The 20406-nt window shown below is 56.4% G+C and overlaps 2 protein-coding genes and 1 long non-coding RNA gene across 30 annotated transcripts in view; 2 read left to right on the top strand and 1 right to left on the bottom strand.

The window, feature by feature from the left end:
• Window positions 1–801: 801 nt before the first annotated feature.
• LOC145513030 (uncharacterized) lies at window positions 802–4595 on the top strand. Its single transcript, XR_014059055.1, has 2 exons — window positions 802–874; window positions 3639–4595. It is a non-coding gene; the product is annotated as an uncharacterized LOC145513030 (long non-coding RNA).
• Window positions 1396–13073, bottom strand: DBNDD1 (dysbindin domain containing 1). Of its 16 annotated transcripts, XM_081508057.1 has the most exons (10): window positions 12006–13073; window positions 11189–11425; window positions 10569–10714; window positions 9531–9669; window positions 8112–8363; window positions 6394–6605; window positions 5644–5772; window positions 3617–3763; window positions 3284–3424; window positions 1396–2618 (listed from the first exon to the last, which is right to left on the bottom strand). In XM_081508057.1, the coding sequence occupies exons 7-10, from the start codon at window positions 5738–5740 to the stop codon at window positions 2461–2463; spliced, it is 543 nt and encodes a 180-aa protein (XP_081364183.1). In that variant the 5' UTR covers window positions 5741–5772; window positions 6394–6605; window positions 8112–8363; window positions 9531–9669; window positions 10569–10714; window positions 11189–11425; window positions 12006–13073; the 3' UTR covers window positions 1396–2460. The 16 variants fall into 16 exon arrangements, with proteins under 16 accessions (XP_081364183.1, XP_081364184.1, XP_081364187.1 ...); XM_081508058.1 differs by lacking the exon at window positions 6394–6605 and having other exon boundaries at window positions 8112–8227; window positions 9531–9856; window positions 10592–10714; XM_081508061.1 differs by lacking the exon at window positions 6394–6605 and having other exon boundaries at window positions 3617–3757; window positions 5636–5772; window positions 10592–10714.
• Window positions 13074–13171: 98 nt separating this feature from the next.
• DRC4 (dynein regulatory complex subunit 4) overlaps window positions 13172–20406 on the top strand; it is a 123189-nt gene continuing 115954 nt past the window's right edge. For 6 of the 13 annotated variants that reach the window (XR_014059047.1, XR_014059046.1, XR_014059048.1 and 3 more), the window contains exons 1-6: window positions 13172–13243; window positions 14923–15009; window positions 17187–17384; window positions 17723–17929; window positions 19386–19440; window positions 19976–20181. Coding sequence is in view for 7 of the 13 variants with exons in the window: in XM_081508024.1 (XP_081364150.1) it covers window positions 13241–13243; window positions 14923–15009; window positions 17187–17384; window positions 17723–17929; window positions 19386–19440; window positions 19976–20181 (756 nt within the window). In the remaining 6 variants the exon portion in view is untranslated. Of the gene's footprint in view, window positions 13876–14922; window positions 15010–17186; window positions 17385–17722; window positions 17930–19385; window positions 19445–19975; window positions 20182–20406 lie in introns of all 13 variants that reach the window. The other 7 variants (XR_014059050.1, XR_014059053.1, XR_014059051.1 and 4 more) reach the window with 3 other exon arrangements.

Here is a 20406-nt window from a genome sequence, read left to right as displayed (position 1 = left end):
TCCTGCTCCTTGCAGGCACCCTTCCACCGAGGAGGGCTGGGACCTGGTCAATGCAAGTGCCCTCACCTGCCCCAGGGTGAGAAAGCGCAGTTCAGAAACGCTCACAGGTCTGGAGGTCCAGCAGAAGTGTGTAAGCCCAGTATCTAGGGAATGGCAGTTTGGGTAGTGGAAAGCCAGCTGGTCCTCACTGATGGAGGTCACCACTCCCACAGGCATGTGGCCGGGGTGGGGAGGCCTTAGGGGGTCTGAACCTGAGAGGGAGGGGTTGCCCTTTTCCAAGGGTGGGGCCTTGTTGCTGGCATGTCTCTGGGAAGCTGTTCCTGGTGGCCTGGTTTTGTTAGAATCCAGAAGGCGACTCTGGGCTACTCCATGGGACTGGACAGCCCCTGGGGGTGCATCTAAGCTCTTGGGCTGAGGCTGGCAGTTGTCTGGTTGGACCTGGAGTGAATCTAGGGCCCAGTCCTAGGGAGCTGGAGTTAGTGGAAATGGCCCCACAGGTCCCTAGCACACAGCCAGAGGGCCGGAGTCATCAGAGGCGTGACAGTAGCAGCAGTTTCTGCCTTGAGGGGGTGGGGGGACAGGCATTCTGGGCTGACAGTGGGTGAAGGGGTACCACCCCATGGGCCCCCCTGTTGCCAGCCCGGCCCCCACGCAGGGCCTTGGGGATGAAATTTTCCACATGGTTTGATATGTTTGCCTCAAAAATAGAATTTCCAACTTGGGACAAACACTTTCAACTTTGCTCTTTGTAGAACATGTATTGTTGATTTTCTTGTCTCTGGGGCTTGCCCTGTATTGCAGCCTCTACCACTTAGCCTCTGTGCTGAACTGCTGGGGACCCTGCAGGGGCCTCTTCTGGGACCTTCTGATGGAGGTAGGATGTTCCCCTCACCCCAGCAAAGCCCCATGTTGTCCCGAGTCTGGGGTGCTGCCCCTCCCCAGGTCCAGGGCACACCCCTGGTGATAGCGCCCCTTCGTGCGTGCCCTGTCCCCTCACCCCCTCCTGTCTCCTCAGCTCCCTTCATCTGGCTGAGCACCTGGGCTGAGGCCTGTCTGAGTCTGTCTGCTCAGGGAGGCTCCACCCCGTGGGAGGAACTGCATGCTCTCTTCTCACTCTTCTGCTCACAGACTGGCCCTCCCTGCCGGCTGCCTCCAGATCCTGCCCTGGGCTAGGAGGAGCCTTTTGGGGCTGCTTCTTCCAGCCTGGGCTTGTGGGGGCAGAGCCAAATGCTAGCCCCCAGTGCATCACAGTGGAGCCCCCAGAGGCTTCAGCTGGGGGAGGACCAGAGCACAGAGCTCCTGGAGGTTCCTAGAGCAGCCAGCCCCCTGCCCCTGCCCAGCCCTCACCCCTGAGCTCCAGTGTCAGCTGGAAAGGAAGACACTGGTCTGCGAGACTGAGGACAGGGTGACATTTTAATTGCGCTTTTTCGAAACGAGGTCACAGAAGCTGCAGCAGGAAGGATGGGGGCTGGAGGGAAGACCCTGGGGTGAGCGGGGTGTGGCTGCCCTCATGGGGTCCCTTTTCCGTTAGACTCTTGGTTGTTTCTGGAAATCACCCCCGTGCAGCTGCCCCTCGTGTGCAGGAGTGTTGCCCCAGTCCTGGTGCAGAGGCGACCCTTTCCTGGCAGGGTATGCCCAGGGCTTCCACAGAGGAGCCTGTTTTCCTTCCCCAGAAATGTCTCAGTGAAGGGGTCAGGACAGGTGGCCTTGGGGACAGAAAGCAGACTGGACTTGCTGTCAGACTGGAAGCTGGTCTTGTCCTCAGCACATAAGCAGCATTGGGAGCAGTCAAGCCTGGCATCCCTGAATTGGGATTCAGGGGCTGTGCCCAGGTGCCCCTTCAGACTGCTGCACCCCAGACTGGGACGCTAGCCAGGGACACAGACCTACGCATGTGTGTGCCTGTGTGTGCGTGTGCCTGGTGGGCTGTGGGGACTGGGCAAGCCCTGCCTGCCCAGCCGTCTGAGGCCATCTTGACGGGCTTGGCATTCTGCGCTTAGGAAGGTGGGTCTGGCTGACAGGGAGGGAGGAGGACGAGCAAGTTGTTGGGGGTGTCTGGTGCTGACAGTGTTCCCGGGCAGCAGCAGGGAGCCGGGGGGAATCAGAGGTGATTTTGGGGACTCACTCCCCTATCCACTCCCTGGCCGAACAGCAGACTCCTGTGGGCTGGAGTTAGGCATGGCGGTTCACGCCCTCTCACCAGCAGATCCCCACTCACCCTGGCCCCACCCAGGATTCTGGTGACAGATGACAACACCATTCCTGCAGACAAGTCTCCTCTCATCCCTGGGCCTTGTCCCTGATCCAGGGACCAGGAAGGAGCTGATATAAGGCCACTGGGCTGTGCTTATACTGAAGTGCCTTGAGACCCCAGCCCAGAGCTGCAGCGGGGAGGGCGGGCAGTGTCCACGTGGCCACGGCTGTCCGGATCTGCCCCATCTCGGTCCCGGGCCAGCCGGCCTAGTCCTCCTTGGGCCTCTCCACAGTAAGAATCGTGTCCACAATGGCAGGCTGCCGCTCAGGGTCGCCAAAGGGCTGCTTCTCACGGTTCTGCTCCGCCCTGGTGCGCGTCCAGGAGGGTGAGCGCAGACAGCCGGCTCGGGGCGGCGGGTGTAGGCCTGGTGGGAACACAGGCTGGGTCAGTGTGGCTGACCAGTCACTCCTGCATCTACTGTCTGGCCTGTTTGTGCCTCCAGCACGGTGTCCGGTCACACCTTGGGGCCCCGTGGTACCAGCAACGTGTGCACATGGGTCTGGGTGCAGCCTGGGCACTGGCTTTCCTTATGCTGCCAGAAGGGTCCCCATGCAGCCAAGGTCCCACCCTGGGTGTGAGCCTGGCCTGGAGCCGGTGTGGGTGGGGAGTAGGGAGGGAGGAAGGTCTCTGGGTCTCCACACTCCTAGTGGCTTGCATGCCATTTCTTTGATCAGTGGGGTCCAGTGCTTCCCAAGAACTGAGCTAAGGAGCAGCCAGGTCTGGCGAATGCCATCCTTTTGTGCTCTGCCTTGTAATTAAATCTGTATAGTGAATTCTACTACTGGGGGGCCTGTGGCTGTGGCCTTTTGCTGGTGTTTGAAAACCGAAATTGAGGAGGGGCAGACAATTCCTTAAAGTCAGCAGAAGGGTGTGTAAAGTGCAGAAGCAGTGAGTGAAATGGTGCCACGTCAACAAACATGCATTAGAAAGGAAATCATTTTCCAGACCACGTCTTCAGGGAGCAGTGCTGGGTGGTCTCAGGCCCCGGGGCCTCCCCACAACACCCTCAGAGCCCAGTGGCAATCCCACCTGCATGCGAGTCACTGGCCACGTTCTCATCATCCGAGTCTGCAAAGACCTCGGCCAGCTCCTGGTCAGACATGTCTGTCAGCTCGGTGAGGTCCAGTAGGTCGAAGTGCACCTCCAGGGAGGAGACGCTGCTCAGTGGCTCTGGGGGCAGAGGGGCACGTCAGTGGGCCTGGTGATGGGCAGTGTAGGAGAACAAGGTGGTGGGAACGAGGTGGGGTCAACCCATTCCTGGCGCCTGCTCCTTGGGGCACAGCGGGGCCCAGAGACCTGTCCCCGGTCCCGGGGGGCTTGTGGGTCCCTATGGAGCATGATGGGTGGGTGGGCCGTACTTACGTCTCCTTTCTGTGACCTGCAGGAGCCCCGGTGCTGGTATTGGGATACCCAACTCCTCCTCAGCCACGGGAGACTGGCCACTGGTCCCTGTGACAGGGACGGGGGCGCTGAGGGCAGCCTGTGGCACGTTGACCTCCTTAACTAAGCCTGCAACAGAGAGGGCATTACCTGGGAGGGGCTGGGGTCTTCCACCCCCACTGCCGGACGCAGGTTGGGAGGACCTGAGAACCTGGCCCATGGGGCTAGCCCTCAAGGCTCATGTAGTGATGGGGGTGGTTCTGGGTCAGGAAGGTGGACAGGGCGCCAGGGGCTTCTCTGAGGAAGCTGACTTTCCCCAGCTCCTCGTTCTCTGGTTTCCAGACCCTCTGCCCTCATTACGCAAACGGAAATCACCGCTGGTCTTGCAGGGATCCTTGGCTGGTTCTGTCAGAGCCCCCAAGACCCCAGTACTGTCACCTGTCTACTTTTGGTCCCACTAGGGTTTACTGAAGAAGACCGTCTTGCAGCTGAAGATGAAGAAGCTCTATATGGTCAGCAAAAATTAGACTGGGATCTGACTGTGGCTCAGATCATGAACTCCTTATTCCAAGAAGAGTCTGGAGAGTCCTTTGGACAGCAAGGAGATCAAACCAGTCAATCCTCAAGGAAATCAGTCCTGAATATTCATTGGAAGGACTGATGCTGAAGCTCTGATACTCTGGCCCCCTGATGGGAAGAACTGACTCATTGGAAAAGACCCAGATGCTGGGAAAGATTGAAGGTGGGAGGAGAAGGGGATGACAGAGGATGAGATGGTTGGATGGCATCACCGACTCAATGGACATGAGTTTGAGCAAATTCTGGAAGTTGGTGATGGACAGGGAAGCCTAGTGTGCTGCAGTCCATGGGGTTGCAAAGAGTTGGACATGACTGAGTGACTGAACTGAACTGAGGGTCTAGTGGACAGTCATACATTTGCTTTAATCCAGCCTGGCCCCGGCTCATGTGTCTGTCGTATGTTGTGTTTGAACTCAAAATAACACATTCTCATAGTGAAAGAGTTACTAGACGGGGCACGTGGCAGACCCGTTCCTCACCAAGCTCACAACTGGGGATGTTCCCCCAGGGATTTTTTCTGCGCAAATTTCGTTTTCATGTAACAGCTGATCTCTGTCAGGTGAGAGCCGAGGCCCCTTGGGGATTTGCTTGGTGGGCACTGCCACCCAGAGGTGGGGCTTCCACCCCAAGGAGGGCCCTGTCCATCCACAGCTCACCCATTCCTCTGCTTCAGAGTGTTCTAGTGTCCCTCCCCCCACAGCCGGGGTCCCAGTCGTCTGTCAGGCACGTGCCCTGAGGCAGCTGGACCCCTCGGCTCCCCTGAGACCCCTCCACAGTGACCTGCCCTCCAGTACAGAGTGTGGAGTTCCTCCTCCATCGGCAGTGGGGCCTTGCCGACTCGGTAAGCGAGTGCAGAGTGGGGTGTGGATGAGGCCACAGGAGCAGCTGCCAGGGGGGATCAGGGGAGCCCAGCACCAACAGCTGCCTTCGAGGGGTGGGCCTGTGCAGCCAGCAGCCTGGACGTGCCTGGCAGGCCGCGTAGGTCCAGAGGGTCCTGGCTGAGTGGGAAGTGGGACATGGATTTGCAGCTGCAGAGCTGGCTGGGCTGCCCCAGCCTCAGGGGGCACCCCTCCCTGGGAAGTGTGGCTGAAGGCAGGTGGGCCTGCTGACTGGCAGGGCCTGCCCGGCTCTGCCCTGTGCTGGGTTGTCACTGGGGCCCGGGGCCAGCCCTGCCGGATGGGGCTCAGGATCTGGTTTCCACCTCACTGCCACATCTAGCACGTGGCGTCTGAGCATCCTCGGATGGCAGGGTTACACTCACTGGCGGCCCGGCCCGCCCAGCCTGACGGGGGCACCTTTCCTGAACCTCAAGAGTTCCTGCTGCAGCTTGAGGGCCAGGAAACCCTTGGGTCCTTTGTAGGACACGGTTCTGTTTCTTAAGGGGAGATGGCACAGCGGCCAGGTCCCCCTCCCCAAGGGCACATGCATGCCTGGAGTGTCCTGCTCCTCTTCCGCACACGTGGCCCATCCTGGTGGGTGAGCAGGGTGGCCTCTGGCTGGCTGGGGGCTCCGGCCAGGTGCTGCCATTTCTGTGGAGCCTCCCCATGGGGCGGGTGACCCTGGGTTAAGAAGAAGAAGAGTGACAGTGGCTCATGGTTTTCTGTGCTAGACAAAACCCCAGCAACGTGGTTTTCAGCTCATGTCACAATCAGCTACGAGGGAGGGACCGCGAGTTTTGTCCTGTAACACGGAGGGGCTTGGCTCGTCGCAGGCACATTAACACAGGGGCTCTGGAGCAGGAAGTCTTGTCCACCACCTGCCACCCCATGGAGGGAGGGGAGACCCTGACCTTGTGCCCACAGGAAAGCTCAGCCCTGGCCAGGCAGAAGGGGACTTAGGATCAAAGGTAGAGTGGAGGGCAGGAGAAGGCCTGCAGGGAGCCTGGCTGCTCTGAGTGAGCTGCATAGGAAAGCACCTACCTGCATGTTTATGGAATGGAACTTGGTCCAGGTGGAAACGAGGACAACTACAGCTTCTGAGATGGGGGCAAGGCAAGCAGATGTGCCTCCTTATAGACCCTGGGACCAGGGGTCCCACCAGCCCCCACAGGCACAGTGGCCTGTTGTATTGATTGTAAGAAGCGCATGTTATCAAATTTCAGTGTATTTGAAACAGCCAACCATTTAGCCGATGGTGTTGCAGGGCCAATGGAAAATGCTAACCGTGAATTTTTAAGTCACCTTCTGTCGACTTTTTTATTCCTCCTCCCTTTGGCAGTGGTCTGCTCTTTACTTTGTAAATCCTGGTGTCCTGGCCTGTGTCAGAGCTTTGGGAAGGGGGAGGGAGCAGCAGAAGACACAACTTTGGCCTCAAGGACGCTGATCTTTCAGCCAGAAGTGAAGGAAACAGGACCTTGGCTTGGTCCTCTTGCACAGCAGGTGCACCGTAAATGCTGGTTGAACGAATGAGCCCAAGACCCCACCCAGAGTTCCTAAGTGGCTGTGCTACCTGAGTCTGTCTGATACCCCCTTGATAGATCGCTGTAGGAAAAAGGGACAGATTCTCCATGGGTGAGACCCCCTGCTCTTCCTGGGATGTGAAGTAGAGCAGTGGCTGATTACACAAGTAGACGCAGGGGCATGGGTGCTTGCCTGTGGCCCAGCTGTAACCCCAGGGTTGCCCAGGCCAGGGCAAAGGTGAGGGGTGTTCCTAGTTCCCCAGGAAGCTCAGCACGGACCAGCAGCCCAGCGCAGGCCCCATTAAAGAAGTGCAGCTTATGGTTCCTGCAGGGGGACCTGCAGAAGCACTGAGGTTCCTGCCCTGACCTGTGGAAGCACTGAGGCAGTACCTGCATGGGGAGACAGGAGCTGGGGGGCCACAGTCCTGCCCTGCCCAGGGTCTGCTGTGAACAGATATGGTAGGGTTACCCTGTGCAACGCTGCTGACCTATTTTCCAGCACATTCGTGCCAAGAACTTGGCCCAGATCTCAAGTTCCCTGCTGTGTGCCCAGGACTGCCCCAAGCCTGGAGGAGGGGCTCTGCACACACCCACCACTAATGAGTGAATTAATGAAGTGAATGAATGAATAGCATAAAGCCAACATGGCTGCAGCGAGGGAGACCATCCCCTATGTTGAGGATGCCTAGTGGGCCCTGGCCCCTCTCTCAGATGGACAAGACTCGGAGATGGGTGGGCTAGATGCTTGGTCTCCCAATGGCACTTTCCAGAGTGTATCCCCACCTCTCCCTTCCTTGTCTGTGCATTTGATACTAAATTATTGATTTGTTTAGGTTTTAATTATAAAACCTTATAGAAGTAATTTCAGAGATACTTAAGGAAGAAATAATACATCTAGATTTGCCACATTAGTACTGAAGGAAGGCTGGTGGAAGCGGGTGAGCAGCTGGCCGGGGGCACGTGGGGGGCTTCAGCTTACTGTTCTACTTCTGTATGTGCCCCTCTCTCCAGTATAAGTTCCCAGAAGTCGGCAAACTCAGAGAAGGACAGTCACAGCCACCCACACGTGACCCCTGTGGGGTAGGATGTGGCTGTGGGGTAAGAAGCCTGTGAATTCTGTCTGCCGGCTTTGGCCCCAGACCCACTGTGTGCCTGCACAGAGTAGGCACCTGGTGAATACATGTCTGTGGGGCTCCAGAAAACTCCCCTCCCTCACGCCTGCTGTCTGCTCTCTTGCTCTGCAGGGAAGGGGGTCTGTCTCCACTGAGAGGAGTGGTCACGGAGCTCAGAGGGGTCTGGTTGCCCGCATCCCTAAGCCGTTGCTCTCCAAACCTTCCCCATCGAATCCTCATAAGGCCGCACCGGAAGCCCTGGGGTCCCGGTGCAGCCCACAGGAATACAAAACAAAGAAAACCACACCCACTGTCCCCCGCCCCCCAGCGTGTTCTTGGTCCTCAAGAGGAGGGTGACAAGGGCCCCCAGAAGGCGTCTGGAACGCACCTGCCCAGCTCAGACCAGGCAGCAGTGAGTGGACTGAGTGCTTCAGGACACCTCCACGGCTAGCATTTGGGTCTCCAGAGGTGGCCCTCGTGGGCTACGTGGCCCCCAGCGGATCCCTGTGTGCTCAGAGAGTGGCTCCTTGGGAAGGGACCTCCAAGAAAGCCCAGGTGTGTCTGGGGTCTGGCCGGGTGGGTGGAGGAGCCTGGCAGTTTGCATCCAATTTCTTAGGCCGACTGCACAGGAAAACCCTTCCTGAAAGGGGACGTTCCTAGAGTTGACCTCTTACCACCAGGCCAGGGTCAGGATAGGGCCAGACTCCCAGAGGAGAGACCCCGAGTACATCTCCACCGTCTGGACAGCTGACAGAGGCCCTGAGGAGGGGTCACTCCGTGCACCCCTGGCATCCCAGGTGTGTGCGCTCCTGGCCGCGCCCGGGCAAGCAATCCCTGCAGGCGTGGGAGCCCCGCAGGCCGAGCCCCGGACATCATCCGCCTCCCTCGCTCAGAGCCCATATCTCAGCCTGGTGCCCCGCAGCATCCCGGCTGCCGCCTCCCCGCCCAACCCCCAGAGAGGTTCGGCAGGGCCGAACAAAGCAGATGCGCGGCTAGGAGCGTAGCCTCCCCCCCTACGCCTCTCTGACTTGGACCCCGACTCTGGTCCCGGCACGCCCCCATCTCCAGGATCCCCGGCTCGGCTGGGAGGGGGCGCAGGACCAAATTGTGCGCCGCCCACTCAGGAGCGCGCCAGGCACCGCTGCCCGGGCCGGGAGCGCGGAGGACGAGGGGGCGGGGACGCGGTCCGTGCGCCTCTAGCCCAGCGCGGGGGCCGCTCCCGGAGGTTCCCCGGCCTGGCTTCCCCAGCACGGCTGGCTTAGGCTTCCCCGCTCCGGCCCGGCATAGGGGAACTCGGAGCTGCCGGCGGGTCTTGGCAGCCCTGGGGTGTGGTCGGTGAGAGGGCCGGGGGAAGGACTGCTGGGAGGCGCAGATCTCGGGCTCAGGGGGGCCACACTCACCTCCCGGGCTGGCACCCTCTGGGGGCTCCATGCGGCCGGTAGGGCCTGGGAGCCGCGCGCGCGGCGGCGGCGGCGTCACCCGGCCCCGGCGCCCCTGCAGCTGCGGCGGCGACTCGGCCCCGGCTCCCTGCGCAGCGCATCGGGGCAGCAGCCGGGGGACCGCGGCGGCGGGGAGGAGCCCGCGGGGCGGGGCGCGCAGCTGCTCCGGGGCCGGGTCCCGCCCCCCTACCCCCCCGCCGTCTCCTCCTCTGCCCCCGCAGCACAGGTGCGGCCCCGCCCCGCCCTGCGGGCGCCCCCTGTCGGCCCCTGCAGACCCTTCCCCGCCGTCGTCACCCTTCCTGTCCGGCTTCCCATCCGGACCTGCCCGCAGCCCCCGTCCCTGGCCTGGTCCCTGCACGCGCCCTCACTCAGCAGCCGCGCCACCGTGCGGGTTCATCCTCACGCATCTGAGGGACTCCAACGACGTGCCGGCGCTCCGCGGGGCATGGAGGGACAGGCACAACATCCTAGGGCTCGTAAGCCGAGAATTGCAGACCGTGGCAAATGCTATGGAAAGACGCGGTGCGGGGGTTGGGGTGCGGGGGGGGGGGGAAATGGGGAGGGAAGAGGGGAAGGGAGGTAAGGAGAGGGAGGCGGGTAGAGAGGGGGCGTCCCGGAAGGCAGGCAGGCAGCGTCTGGGCGTGCTGAGAGCTCCAAACAGTTCAGCGGAGTCCCACTTCCAGTCGCTGGTCCCCTGCAGAAGGCCCTGGAATGCAGCCCTCTGCCAAGTCCCTGATGCACAGTATCGCATTCATTCTCCTGGGGAATCCTTAGAAGACGAGGCCCTGATTTTCCTGGTGAAGCTGGACACAGTGCCGGGGAGGTGGGGGGCGGGGGCGGTGAGGGCGAAGGAGTGCGACCAAGGTGCACAGCCAGCCACTGGCAGCCAGAGGAGCCAAGTGCAAGCCCCTAGTCTACACAAAGACAAACCAACCAAAGAAGAGCATCAGGGAGACAGACTTGTTCCCAGCTGGGAGTGGAGAAATTCGCAGAGGAAGGTGTGAACTTAGTGTTTGCAGGAAAGGTACCCTCCCAAGGCATTTTCAGCCATCCGAGGCCTCAGTCCACTCCAGTCACCCCGAGCCCATAGCTTTTGCAACTGTCAGTCAGTGAGGCAGGCTAATAGTTTCTATTTTTCTTTAGCTTACAAAACAAAGAAAAACTGCTAAAATGATGTCATGACCCACTAGGACAAGCCGCTGCAGTTTGCACTCCAAGAGGCAGGTCAGCCCCTCTGGGACAAAGCTGAGCTACAGGGTGGGTGGTGGGGACATAAGCCTTGAGAGGTCAGGACAGTAAGTGGACACTGGCTACTGGGGTGGAAGTTTGTATTGTCTCACAATGGTCAGAGCAGTATCTCTGATTCCCCATGTCTTCCAGAACCTTCTGGTCCCATCCAGCCATACCCTGTCTGTGCTCCTGCTCGCACCTGGGCAAGGCTTGTGCTGCTCTGACCAGTGGACTGTGTCCAGCTGCTGCCATGTGATTCCAACGCTGGGTCTTAAGTAGGATTCAGGTCTCTCTCCCCAGGCTCCCCTGGAATTTGGCCACCCTGTGTGAGAAAGCCCAGGCCATTTGAGGGGCCACTTGAGTGTTGTCTGGCCCACAGTAGCCAATAAGCCAGATATAAGGTCTCAGCCAGGAGCCAGACCCTTCCTTTGAGCCACCCTCCCCGGGGTGGGGGTGGGGGTTATACATGGAACCAAAGTGAGCTGTCCCCACAGGGTCCCAGCCAAGTTGCAGATTCATGGGCAAAACAGATGTTGTCACTATATTAAGCCATTTCATTTCAGGGCCAACCTGTCACACAGCCATAGTAACAGTCTTGGTGTTTAATAATTATCCCCATTTGACAGATGAGTAAGTGGATACACAGGGAGTCTTGCCCAGCTGATCTGACTCCAGAGGCCAGGGTCAAACTTTTCATTCAAAACATTTTCTTAGAAGTCAACTATACTTTAATTAAAAAAAATTAGACTAAATAAAAAGAAAAAAACAATACTAGAGATTAGCATAATTAACTCACTTGTACCCATCATCCAGATTCAGTGATTACCAACTCATGGCTGATTGTGTTTCTTCTCTGCTTTCAATGCCTTCTTCCACTTCTGGGTTGTTTTGAAGCAAATGTTACATATATTATGTCATTTCTTTTGTAAATACTTCACTGTTGATCTCTGAAAATGTTTAGTCTTCTTGAGGACTCTGTTGTGCTAACATTCAGGTCTCCATCGAGTTGCTGTTGTGATCTGAGGCAATTTACCTGGATGACCATGTAGGTGGGTGTTAGGAAGAGCCAGATATTCGCCATAGGTCATTGGGTTTGTATTAACATCTGGTCTGTTATTTTGTAGGAATCTCAGATGTCATTTATCTGGGTTTCTGAGATGCTCAGCTTGATGCCAATCAAAAGTATCTCAAGCCACCCATGTGAAGAAAGGCTCTTTTCTATAAATCTGAACTCAAATTCAGTATGAAAAGCACAGGTCGCCATGGGCCTTGTGGGGAGCCCAGAGAGCTGGCAGCAAGGCCTCCCTGAACTCTTCATCTCTGCAGTGCACACTGATAAACCGTGCTGTGCTGTTCATTTGTGACAACTGAATACCCCGTGTCGTTATCCTGAGCTAACCCTCCTATTCTTGCCCTTTTTGTTGAAAGGAATTATTGTTAATGCATTCGTTTAATTCAGGACTCCCAGCCAGAATTCTAAAGCAAAAAGCCAGTCAGCATGAGGCACCTAGCATACAGAGTCTGCAAAGTAAGTGTTAAATAATAATCATTAGCACTCTGTGCTACTGGGCTGCACTGTCTTACTTGCCAGAACCCCTGTGGGAGGAGCCTACCTTAGGGGAGAAGACCCGTATCAGACCAGATGTGTCTGACACAGAGGCTCAGGCTGTTGTCAGCCCAGGCACAGTGACACCATCAGACCTCCCAGAGGCCATGGGGCTGATATAAATGTCACGCTCTGTGCAGGTCGGGTTTATATAGTCCTTCCAAAGGGCCATTCCTCTCCAGGAACAATCAAGGCTTGGGTGGGCAAATAGGAAACCCCCAGGCTGGTTGCTGTGGCTCTCTTCTTCCCCGACCTGAGCCTTTCTCCATTATTCACACTCTGTGCGCAAGGCAGCTCTCCAGGGAGAGAAGATTCCTCTCCATCCCAAAACTGACAGAAAACCTTGACCTGCTGCAAAACCACTATTTAGTAAGATGATAAATTTGAGAATGTAGAAAACAAGACAACAAATGTTGTTGTCTTGGGTATAGGTAGTTGGATGGTAGGAGTGATCAGAAATTCTCTCTGCAACTTGTAAAGCAGTTAGCAGTTTTCAGAGCAAGAGGTTAGAGGGAAGAAAACCCCTGAAGACGTTTTTCCTGCAGAGCGCGTCTGGAAACCTGAAGCAAAGGTTTCTAGTTTTTCCTCACCATGAGGACAAAGTCTTTTTAGGAAGAGCAGTTAGTTTTTGTTAAGGGGAGACTTGCTGATTTCAAAACTGCGGACCCCGCTGGAACATATTTTTCTCGCCTACTTTTGCTTCCTCTGAGGCTTTGTGGAAATCCAGCTGTCTTCCAGCCTCAGGTGGGAGGAATCGCCAAAGGAGGGCAGGGTGAGGTGAGGCCCAAGGGCAGAGGTTCCGCGAGAATTTGAATCTAATTTGGGTAAAGTCGCGGTGAGGCCGCCTCCCTTCGCTCACTCTTGGAGTTCATGCACTATAGGTCCTGTACTCACGTAGAGTACGTAACAAGTGGACGGAAACCGTTTCTCCAACCTCCGTGGAGCTTAAGTTTTAGTGGGGAAGACCCGTAGTAAACAAGACCTGTCCCGAAAGGAATGCGTTCCCAGGCGTCTTGGAGAGGTAGCTTGTGGACAATGCCCAGCTTCGGCCCAAATCTATAGCCTCCCCCTGGTTAGTTGCTAAGGACTCCCGCCGTTGCGAGGCACCAGCCCTGCAGGCAGGCTCTCGCGATGGTTCTCGAGACTTCGCGCGGGACCTTGCAGTCGTTGCCTGGAGACGGCGCATCCTGGGAAGGCCGGGCGCTTTGGTTTGTCCGTCCAGGCAGGCGGGAAGCCGCAACCATGGTGAGGCGGTCTCGTAGGGTCCGCGCCTGGGGCCTGGGGCTCAGGGGTCGGCGGGCCTTGCGCGCCAGGAGTCCCCGGGACGGGAGATTTGGAGCTTTGAGGTCCTGGAGCTGCGTGCTTGGTGCTCTGGGGTGGTCCTCGCGGGCAGGGCCCGGGTGCTGCGGGCGCCGGACGCGGCTCCCCCGTGGATCTGAGAGACCTGGTCTCCGCAGGATCCTGTGCACACCGGGGTGGGTGGTCAGAGAGCACCGTCTCTCCCGCCCCCAGACCTAGGGCCCGGTGTACACGTGTCCGGACCGGAAAACCTGGGTGGAGTGGCTTCCCTACCTGGAATGGAAGGCTCATTGATCAGATTCTTGGGAAACAGAGGTCCTCCAGTCTCTGGGATCGAGAGCCTGGGGTACACCAGGGTGGCCAGAGGGTCCTGACAGCGGTTCCAGCGCACGTAGAGCCCCCAGGGCAGAGCCCCATAGTAGAGGAACTGCAGTTTCCTGGGCAAACCTGCGAGGAGTCAGGCGGGAACTGAGCAGAGCAGACCGCAGACCGGAGCTTGCTGCCTCTGGGGTTCTCCATCCCCGCCCCCTCTGTGGTACGGCTCTCAGCTGCGCACTCCCCTCCGTGCTGTAAGGGCTGTAAGTCACCCAGTTTCCAGGCAGGTGTGGCAGGGTGGCCATCAGTGCGGGGACCCCTCTGTGTGTGGGGGCCCCAAGGGTTCTAGAGGCTCCAATCACTGCCTTACTCCCAGATGCTGAGTGGTGACAAGCCCCCCGGCTCTTCTGATGGGTTGGACTTCTTGGAGTAGAGGGTTAGAAAGAGGGCAGTGTTTTAGGAGTGAAGATTTCAGCGGCTCTGTCTTTTGCAAGTCAGCTGGAAAAAGACCACCAAAATACATCTACTTTCACTAACCTGTGGGAAACATGCGTGATTTTCCTTTTTTTTCCTCTTGTTACTTTGTGCTTTCTAACATTTCCTCATAAACTTTTTTGGTGATAAAAATGTTACAGAGACGTGTAGATGCGTGCATACATACAGACAAAAGCACGAGCCACAAAAACCTGGGAGAAGTGAGGGCAGAGGATAAGGCGTTAGTTTTCTTTGTGTTGAGTGGCCCCCGGAGAGGGAGTGGGACGGAAGATCCCCTCTGGCACCTTGGAGAAGTGGTTAAAAGCAGGCATCACCCCACTGACAGAGCCCACAGTGTGTGAGTGCCAGTCTGTACCAGCGCTCTCCACCCCAGATCTCTGAGGCATCCACCTTGCACCCATGGAACGATATATTGCAGGTTTCTCTCTGGCACTTGCCAAGCACTATAGTCAGTGTGGTGACATATGACACCATGCTGCTGGGGATACTCCTTTTTGAGGCTGAGTAGATTTTGCTCCACACCAAGGAGGTCTCTGCTGTATACAAGGAACAAGTTCTTCCTCTTCCTTTCTGAGGGAAAACAATGTTCTCTTCTGAGAAGAGATTTCTCCTTGCTGTTCCAAAGGTGTCAACAGAATGTGCCTGTGGTTAAGGATGGGAAACCTTAGGGCAGAGTGAGGTGGCCCGGGTGGAAGCCTGAGACAGTGGGCAGTCAGATGGAGGTTCCAGGCAGAAATTCCTCTCCCGAATGGCTCTGAGAGGGAATGAACCAGCCAGAAGTAACCCTAACCCAACCATGTGTTCTTCAATCCAAGGCGCCCAAAAAGAAAGGGAAGAAAGGCAAAGGCAAAGGCACTCCGATTGTTGACGGGCTGGCTCCGGAGGACATGAGCAAGGAGCAGGTGAGCGGGCTGGCCGGGCCATGACCCCTTGCTGGGTCGGGTGGGATGGGTTTGCTGCTCCGCGCTGGCCCTAGGAACTTCTTTTAGACCGCAGCACCCCAGCTCCTTGTCTACCTCCCCTCAGTCTGTCTCCTGCTGTCTGTCCACACCAGGACATGTGAAACAACGCAGCACGTACACATGGGTAAACTTTTCTCTAGGCTAGTAGGAATTTGGAAGGAAATGTTTTCTGATATAAAAGCTGTTTTGACTTTTCTTTCATTCTTACCCTTTTTAGGCCTCTGCTGTTTACAGAGATGTTATCATAGTACATACACTTACAGCATTCTCATTTATTTGATTTACCATTAAACATTGTGAGTTATTTTAGGCCGCTTGTTCATTTCAATGACATTAAGTGCTAGGGAACACGATTTGATTAATTACAGTTTCAGTTGAAAGGCTTCAGAAACCTGTAACCTGTGCAACCCATGAGAGCAAGTGTGGTCTGGAAGTGTTCATAACCCTTAGGTACTTTTGATGGTTTTAAGGTAAAAGAAATCAAAGGAGACTGAACGAGGCATAAGACCTGAAGATGGAGAGCTGGACGGAGGCCCTTGAAAGTGGTGAATAGGCTCTGTTTCTCACACATGGAAGCCATTGGCAGTGTCTGCAGAGGGTGGTGAGGTCAGGTTGTGCTTTGAGGGGGTCACTGGGGCTGCCTCATGAAGGTTGGCTTACCCGCCTTGTCGACCCAACTTCGGGGTGTTTCCTGCCTATGCATTTACTTCCTGTCCTGTGACACGGCAGGGTCAGTCTGCAGAGCTTGGAAGCTCCCAGGGTCCAGGCAGGAGTGAGATGAGAGATTCAGGGCAACTGTGGCCAGGTCCGGAGAAGGCAATGGCACCCCACTCCAGTACTCTTGCCTGGAAAATTCCATGAACGGAGAAGCCTGGTAGGCTACAGTCCATGGGGTCGCTAAGAGTCGGACACGACTGAGCGACTTCACTTTCACTTTTCCCTTTCATGCACCGGAGAAGGAAATGGCAACCCACTCTAGTATTCTTGCCTGGAGAATCCCAGGGACGGCGGAGCCTGGTGGGCTGCCGTCTATGGGGTCGCACAGAGTCGGACACGACTGAAGCGACTTAGCAGCAGCAGCAGCAGTGGCCAGGTCGCTGCATGGTTACCCTGTGGGCGTTGGGCTCCAGAGCTGTTTTCTGATTTTTGAAGACAAGTGAGAAATCCAGATATTTATAAGAAATCTAAATATCGAGTGAGGGAACATCCAGGGTGAGCCAGAGTCAGGAGGAGCCTGGTTTAGATGATTCATTTGAGTGACACGAAGGCAGCAGGCACTCAGGGTCAGGACTTTCTCCCCGGGAGCCAAGCCCCACCCCAGCCCCGGTCCTCCCAGTCTCCTGGCTGCCCTTCCTTGCTGAATTGTTGTCTTGGCCCACATGAAGTAAGACATGTGGTTTCCTTGTGGGGAACATGGTTATCAAAAGAGGGAAACTTTACATCCTGGGCCTGAGGTTATGCTCAGAAAATAACTAATTCTTGCAAGTGAGAGTCCCAAGAAACTGGAAATCTGTCCTTTTTTTTCTTTTTCTTTTACCTATTTGCAGATTTGCATTTGGCTCTGGATCAAACCCTCTTTACTGTTTCAGATCTACTGGTTTTGTCTGCTATTTTTTGCTTGATGTGTATCTGTAAAGATGAAAGGTTTTTACATTTTACATCATTTGTATGAAAATATATGCATCATTTTCATATCTTTGTATTGTAGGCCCATATGACCTTCTGGCTGATATACTGTGTTTCTCAATCATTCTATTTAGAAGCAACTTGGAGCATGTCCATTTTAGTTGTTTGCTGTTGTAATAACGGTGTTGCTAATACCTTAAAGTGGAACACTCCTGTGTTCTTTCGAGAAATTTCTATAGTGTAAATTCCCAGGGATGAATAAAAGGATATAATCATATTATGACTCTTGGCCAAATACAAGAGATTTCTACTGTCTGCTGGATGTCTCCTGTCCCCGAGCCTTCCCGGCACTCTGTTAGGTTCTCACTTTTCGCTCTGGTTTACTTTGAGATGAGAGTGGCACCCCCCACTGTCTTCCTGGCCTTTCTCTGCCCACTCTACCTTGACTGTGGGTGGGCCCTCTGGCTGCCTCACCCCGCTCTGCCTGCCAGGTTGAGGAGCACATCGGCCGCATCCGGGAGGAACTGGACCGCGAGCGAGAGGAGCGCAACTACTTCCAGCTAGAACGCGACAAGATCCACACTTTCTGGGAGATCACGCGGAGGCAGCTGGAGGAGAAGAAGGCCGAGCTGCGGAACAAAGACCGGGAGATGGAGGAGGCTGAGGAGAGGCACCAGGTGGAGATCAAGGTGAGAGAGGGCTGGCCCAAACCCATGGGATTTGCCGCGCGGCAGAGGAGCTGGCCTGAGGTCCAGGGGTGAGGTCATGCCTTTCTTTGGGTGGTCACCGCCCTTTGTGTCCTTTGACATTGGGAACTCAAGGGTATTTTGTTAATAACAAAGCAGGTGTGTCCTGGTGAGCATGTGAGCCTATGTGTGCAGGTGAGAAGTTGTGTAGAGGTAAGCAGGTGGGCATGTGTGTGCAAGTGAGCCTGGGTGTGCAAGTGAGCCTATGTGCGCAGGTGAGCATATGTGTGTGCAGGTGAACGGAAAGAGCAGGTGAGCAGCGGCACTCCCTCACCCCCCAGGTGTACAAGCAGAAGGTGAAGCACCTGCTGTATGAGCATCAGAGCAGCCTGACGGAGATGAAGGCGGAGGGCACCGTGGTCATGAAGCTGGCACAGAAGGAGCACCGTGCACAGGAGGGGACGCTGCGCCGGGACATGCGGGCACTGAAGGTGGAGCTGAAGGAGCAGGAGCTGGCCAACGAGGTGATGGTGAAGAACCTGCGGCTGGTAGGTGCCAGGGTGGCTATGAACGCGTCGGGGCTTAGCCACACCTGGGAATTCACGGTTCTGTATAAAAAGCCTGCAGGTGGGCAATTAATTGAAATGTTCGGCAACAACAACTGCATCAGCCAAACAAACCCCTTTGGAGCCAGGTTCAGAATTCTGTCTCAGACTTGAGCGACCGGTTGAGTTCCCGACAGGGAGATCCAGCCAGGGCCGCTCTCCATGTGCTGCCGACCCCAGGCCCCTGGAGTGAGCCGCCCGCCAGCCTTTCAGCTGCTGCAGCCTTTGTCCTATGAGCTGTGCTGACAAGCACCTCGCTGGCCTTGAAGATTCTTTGGCCCTTTCAGAGGGAGGCTGAGGGGCTCTGGGTGGAGGTTGGAATTCCTTCTTAAGCGCCTGTAGCACACCAGGCCTGGCTCTGATTGTGGGTTCTCAGAGGGTGGGGCTGACAGAATGCCTGCCTGTGTGTGGCTGACAGTCAGGACAGGCTACCCTGAGACAGAAGACAAAGTAAACTGTCAAACACGTCTTACAGGTCCGTGGGCATGAGCACTCCGGGAGATGTGGGAAGTGAGGTGGTTGCATTTTTTACGGGTTCTGTAAATTCATTGAGAAGGTGACACCCAAGCAAAGGTGGGAGAAGGCAGAGCTGAGCCAGGCTAGGGGAGACCAGGCCGTGAGAAGGGTTGGGATGGACCAATGTGAAGGCTGCAAGGAATGAGGAGGCTGGGGACAGAACTGGGGCTTTGACCACCCTGCCGCACCTGAGTTGGGGACCTCTGGAGGGCTTGGGCAAAGGGAGGATGTGTCCAACTTTGGTTTTCAAAGGTTCTCCTGGCTGTGGGTTGAAAGATTTTTGTCAGTACATTTGCTGTATGTCTGAACGTAGCCCAGCCTCAACTGAATGTGGGAACACTCAGTAATATTGCAGTTTTCCGTGAGGCTAGAGGGTGCTGAAGATGTGGATCCTCCAGGGGCCTGGCCATTTTGACAGAAGCACAGCATGGGCTGGCTTCCACCGAGTGCGGTCTCTGCTTACCCAAGGCACAGTATGGAATAGTTACATGCTCAGAGTGCCTCTCTGCATGAAAATAAAGTATAATTTAAGCCTTTTATTCAAACTTTATAGCTGTCAGAGTAATTTGTCCCGGTGTTCTAAGCCAAAGCAGGTCAGCACCACACGGGGTGCCTGCAGCTCTGGGTGGGTCTAGTCCTGGTGCCCAGCCTGTGTGCACGGCCAGGGTGTGAGTGTCGTCAGCATCTTCCCCAGTCCATTATGAAAGGTGGAATTTCCCAGAACCTCATTCCTCTGGGCTGGTCCTGAGCTCGGGGGTGAGGGCCCAACCAGAGCAGCAGCAGCACAGGCTGTCAGCACCAGTGAGGAGGGGGTCAGGCCGTGGAGCCGGCATCTGTCCTGTCCCATCTGGCCTCCAGTGACAGCCCGCTTCCACCTCTGCAGAAACACACTGAGGAGATCACCAAGATGCGCAACGACTTTGAGAGGCAGGTGCGAGGTCAGTGCTTCCCACACTCCGCTGCTTAAGGTGGCCTGAGAGCCCCTCCTGTCAGAAAGGAACTGCCCTCCAGTTAAAACAGCCCAGACATGCGGAGTGAGAGGACATGGTCATTTCCAAGGCTGGTGTCCGTGTGAGGTGGGAGGCTGGGAGGACCCTCCCCACCCCCCGCCCTGGCACATAGTGACTCCTGGAGCAGGTCGCCCAGCTAGGGGGTGGCATGCCATCCCTCCCATCCTGCAGAGGCACCGACCTCAGCCACAGTCTGGCTGGATGGCTGTGGTCCGTGCCCCCTGGCACCGGGTGACACTTGGCTGTTGGGATCCCTGAGGTAGGGACTAATCAGCAGTGCCTGCGACAGGAAGAGGCGGGCATGTGCTAGTGCCATGCAGCAGGAGAAGTGCCCCGCCCTGTCCCACTGTCTGCGGCCTCCATCCCCTGGGAGTTCTCCTGCCTTGGGCACAGCTGCCATCTGTTCTCGTGGCCACATCACCAGGGGTTCTGCTCAGCTGCTCCGTGTGCTTCTGCCTTTCAGAAATCGAGGCCAAGTACGACAAGAAGATGAAGATGCTTCGGGATGAGCTCGACCTGCACAGGAAGACGGAGATCCATGAGGTGGAGGAGAGGAAGAACAGCCAGATCACCACGCTGATGCAGCGGCACGAGGAGGCCTTCACCGACATCAAGAACTACTACAATGACATCACCCTCAACAACCTGGCTCTCATCAACTCCCTCAAGGTGCTGCCGGGGCTGCCTGCCACCTCGGGCCCACACCCTTGCTCGTAGACACACCTGGCCTTCAGCGGCCCCTGATTGAAACTCACAGATTGTGAGTCTCCTTGCGTGGCAGGGAAGTCATACGCCCATGTGCACCAGGGGTGTTGTTGCACCCAAGTACTGGCAGTGAGCACAGCGTAAACTCTCAGTTTGCATGCAGGCCGCATTACTAGAGAATTCAGAAAC

This window comes from Giraffa tippelskirchi, chromosome 7, assembly GCF_054371585.1.
Source record: "Giraffa tippelskirchi isolate mGirTip1 chromosome 7, T2T-mGirTip1v1.2.pri, whole genome shotgun sequence".
Classification (NCBI taxonomy): domain Eukaryota; kingdom Metazoa; phylum Chordata; class Mammalia; order Artiodactyla; family Giraffidae; genus Giraffa; species Giraffa tippelskirchi.
The sequence above is the reverse complement of the archived record's forward strand: the minus strand, read 5'-3'. Positions and strand labels throughout refer to the sequence as shown.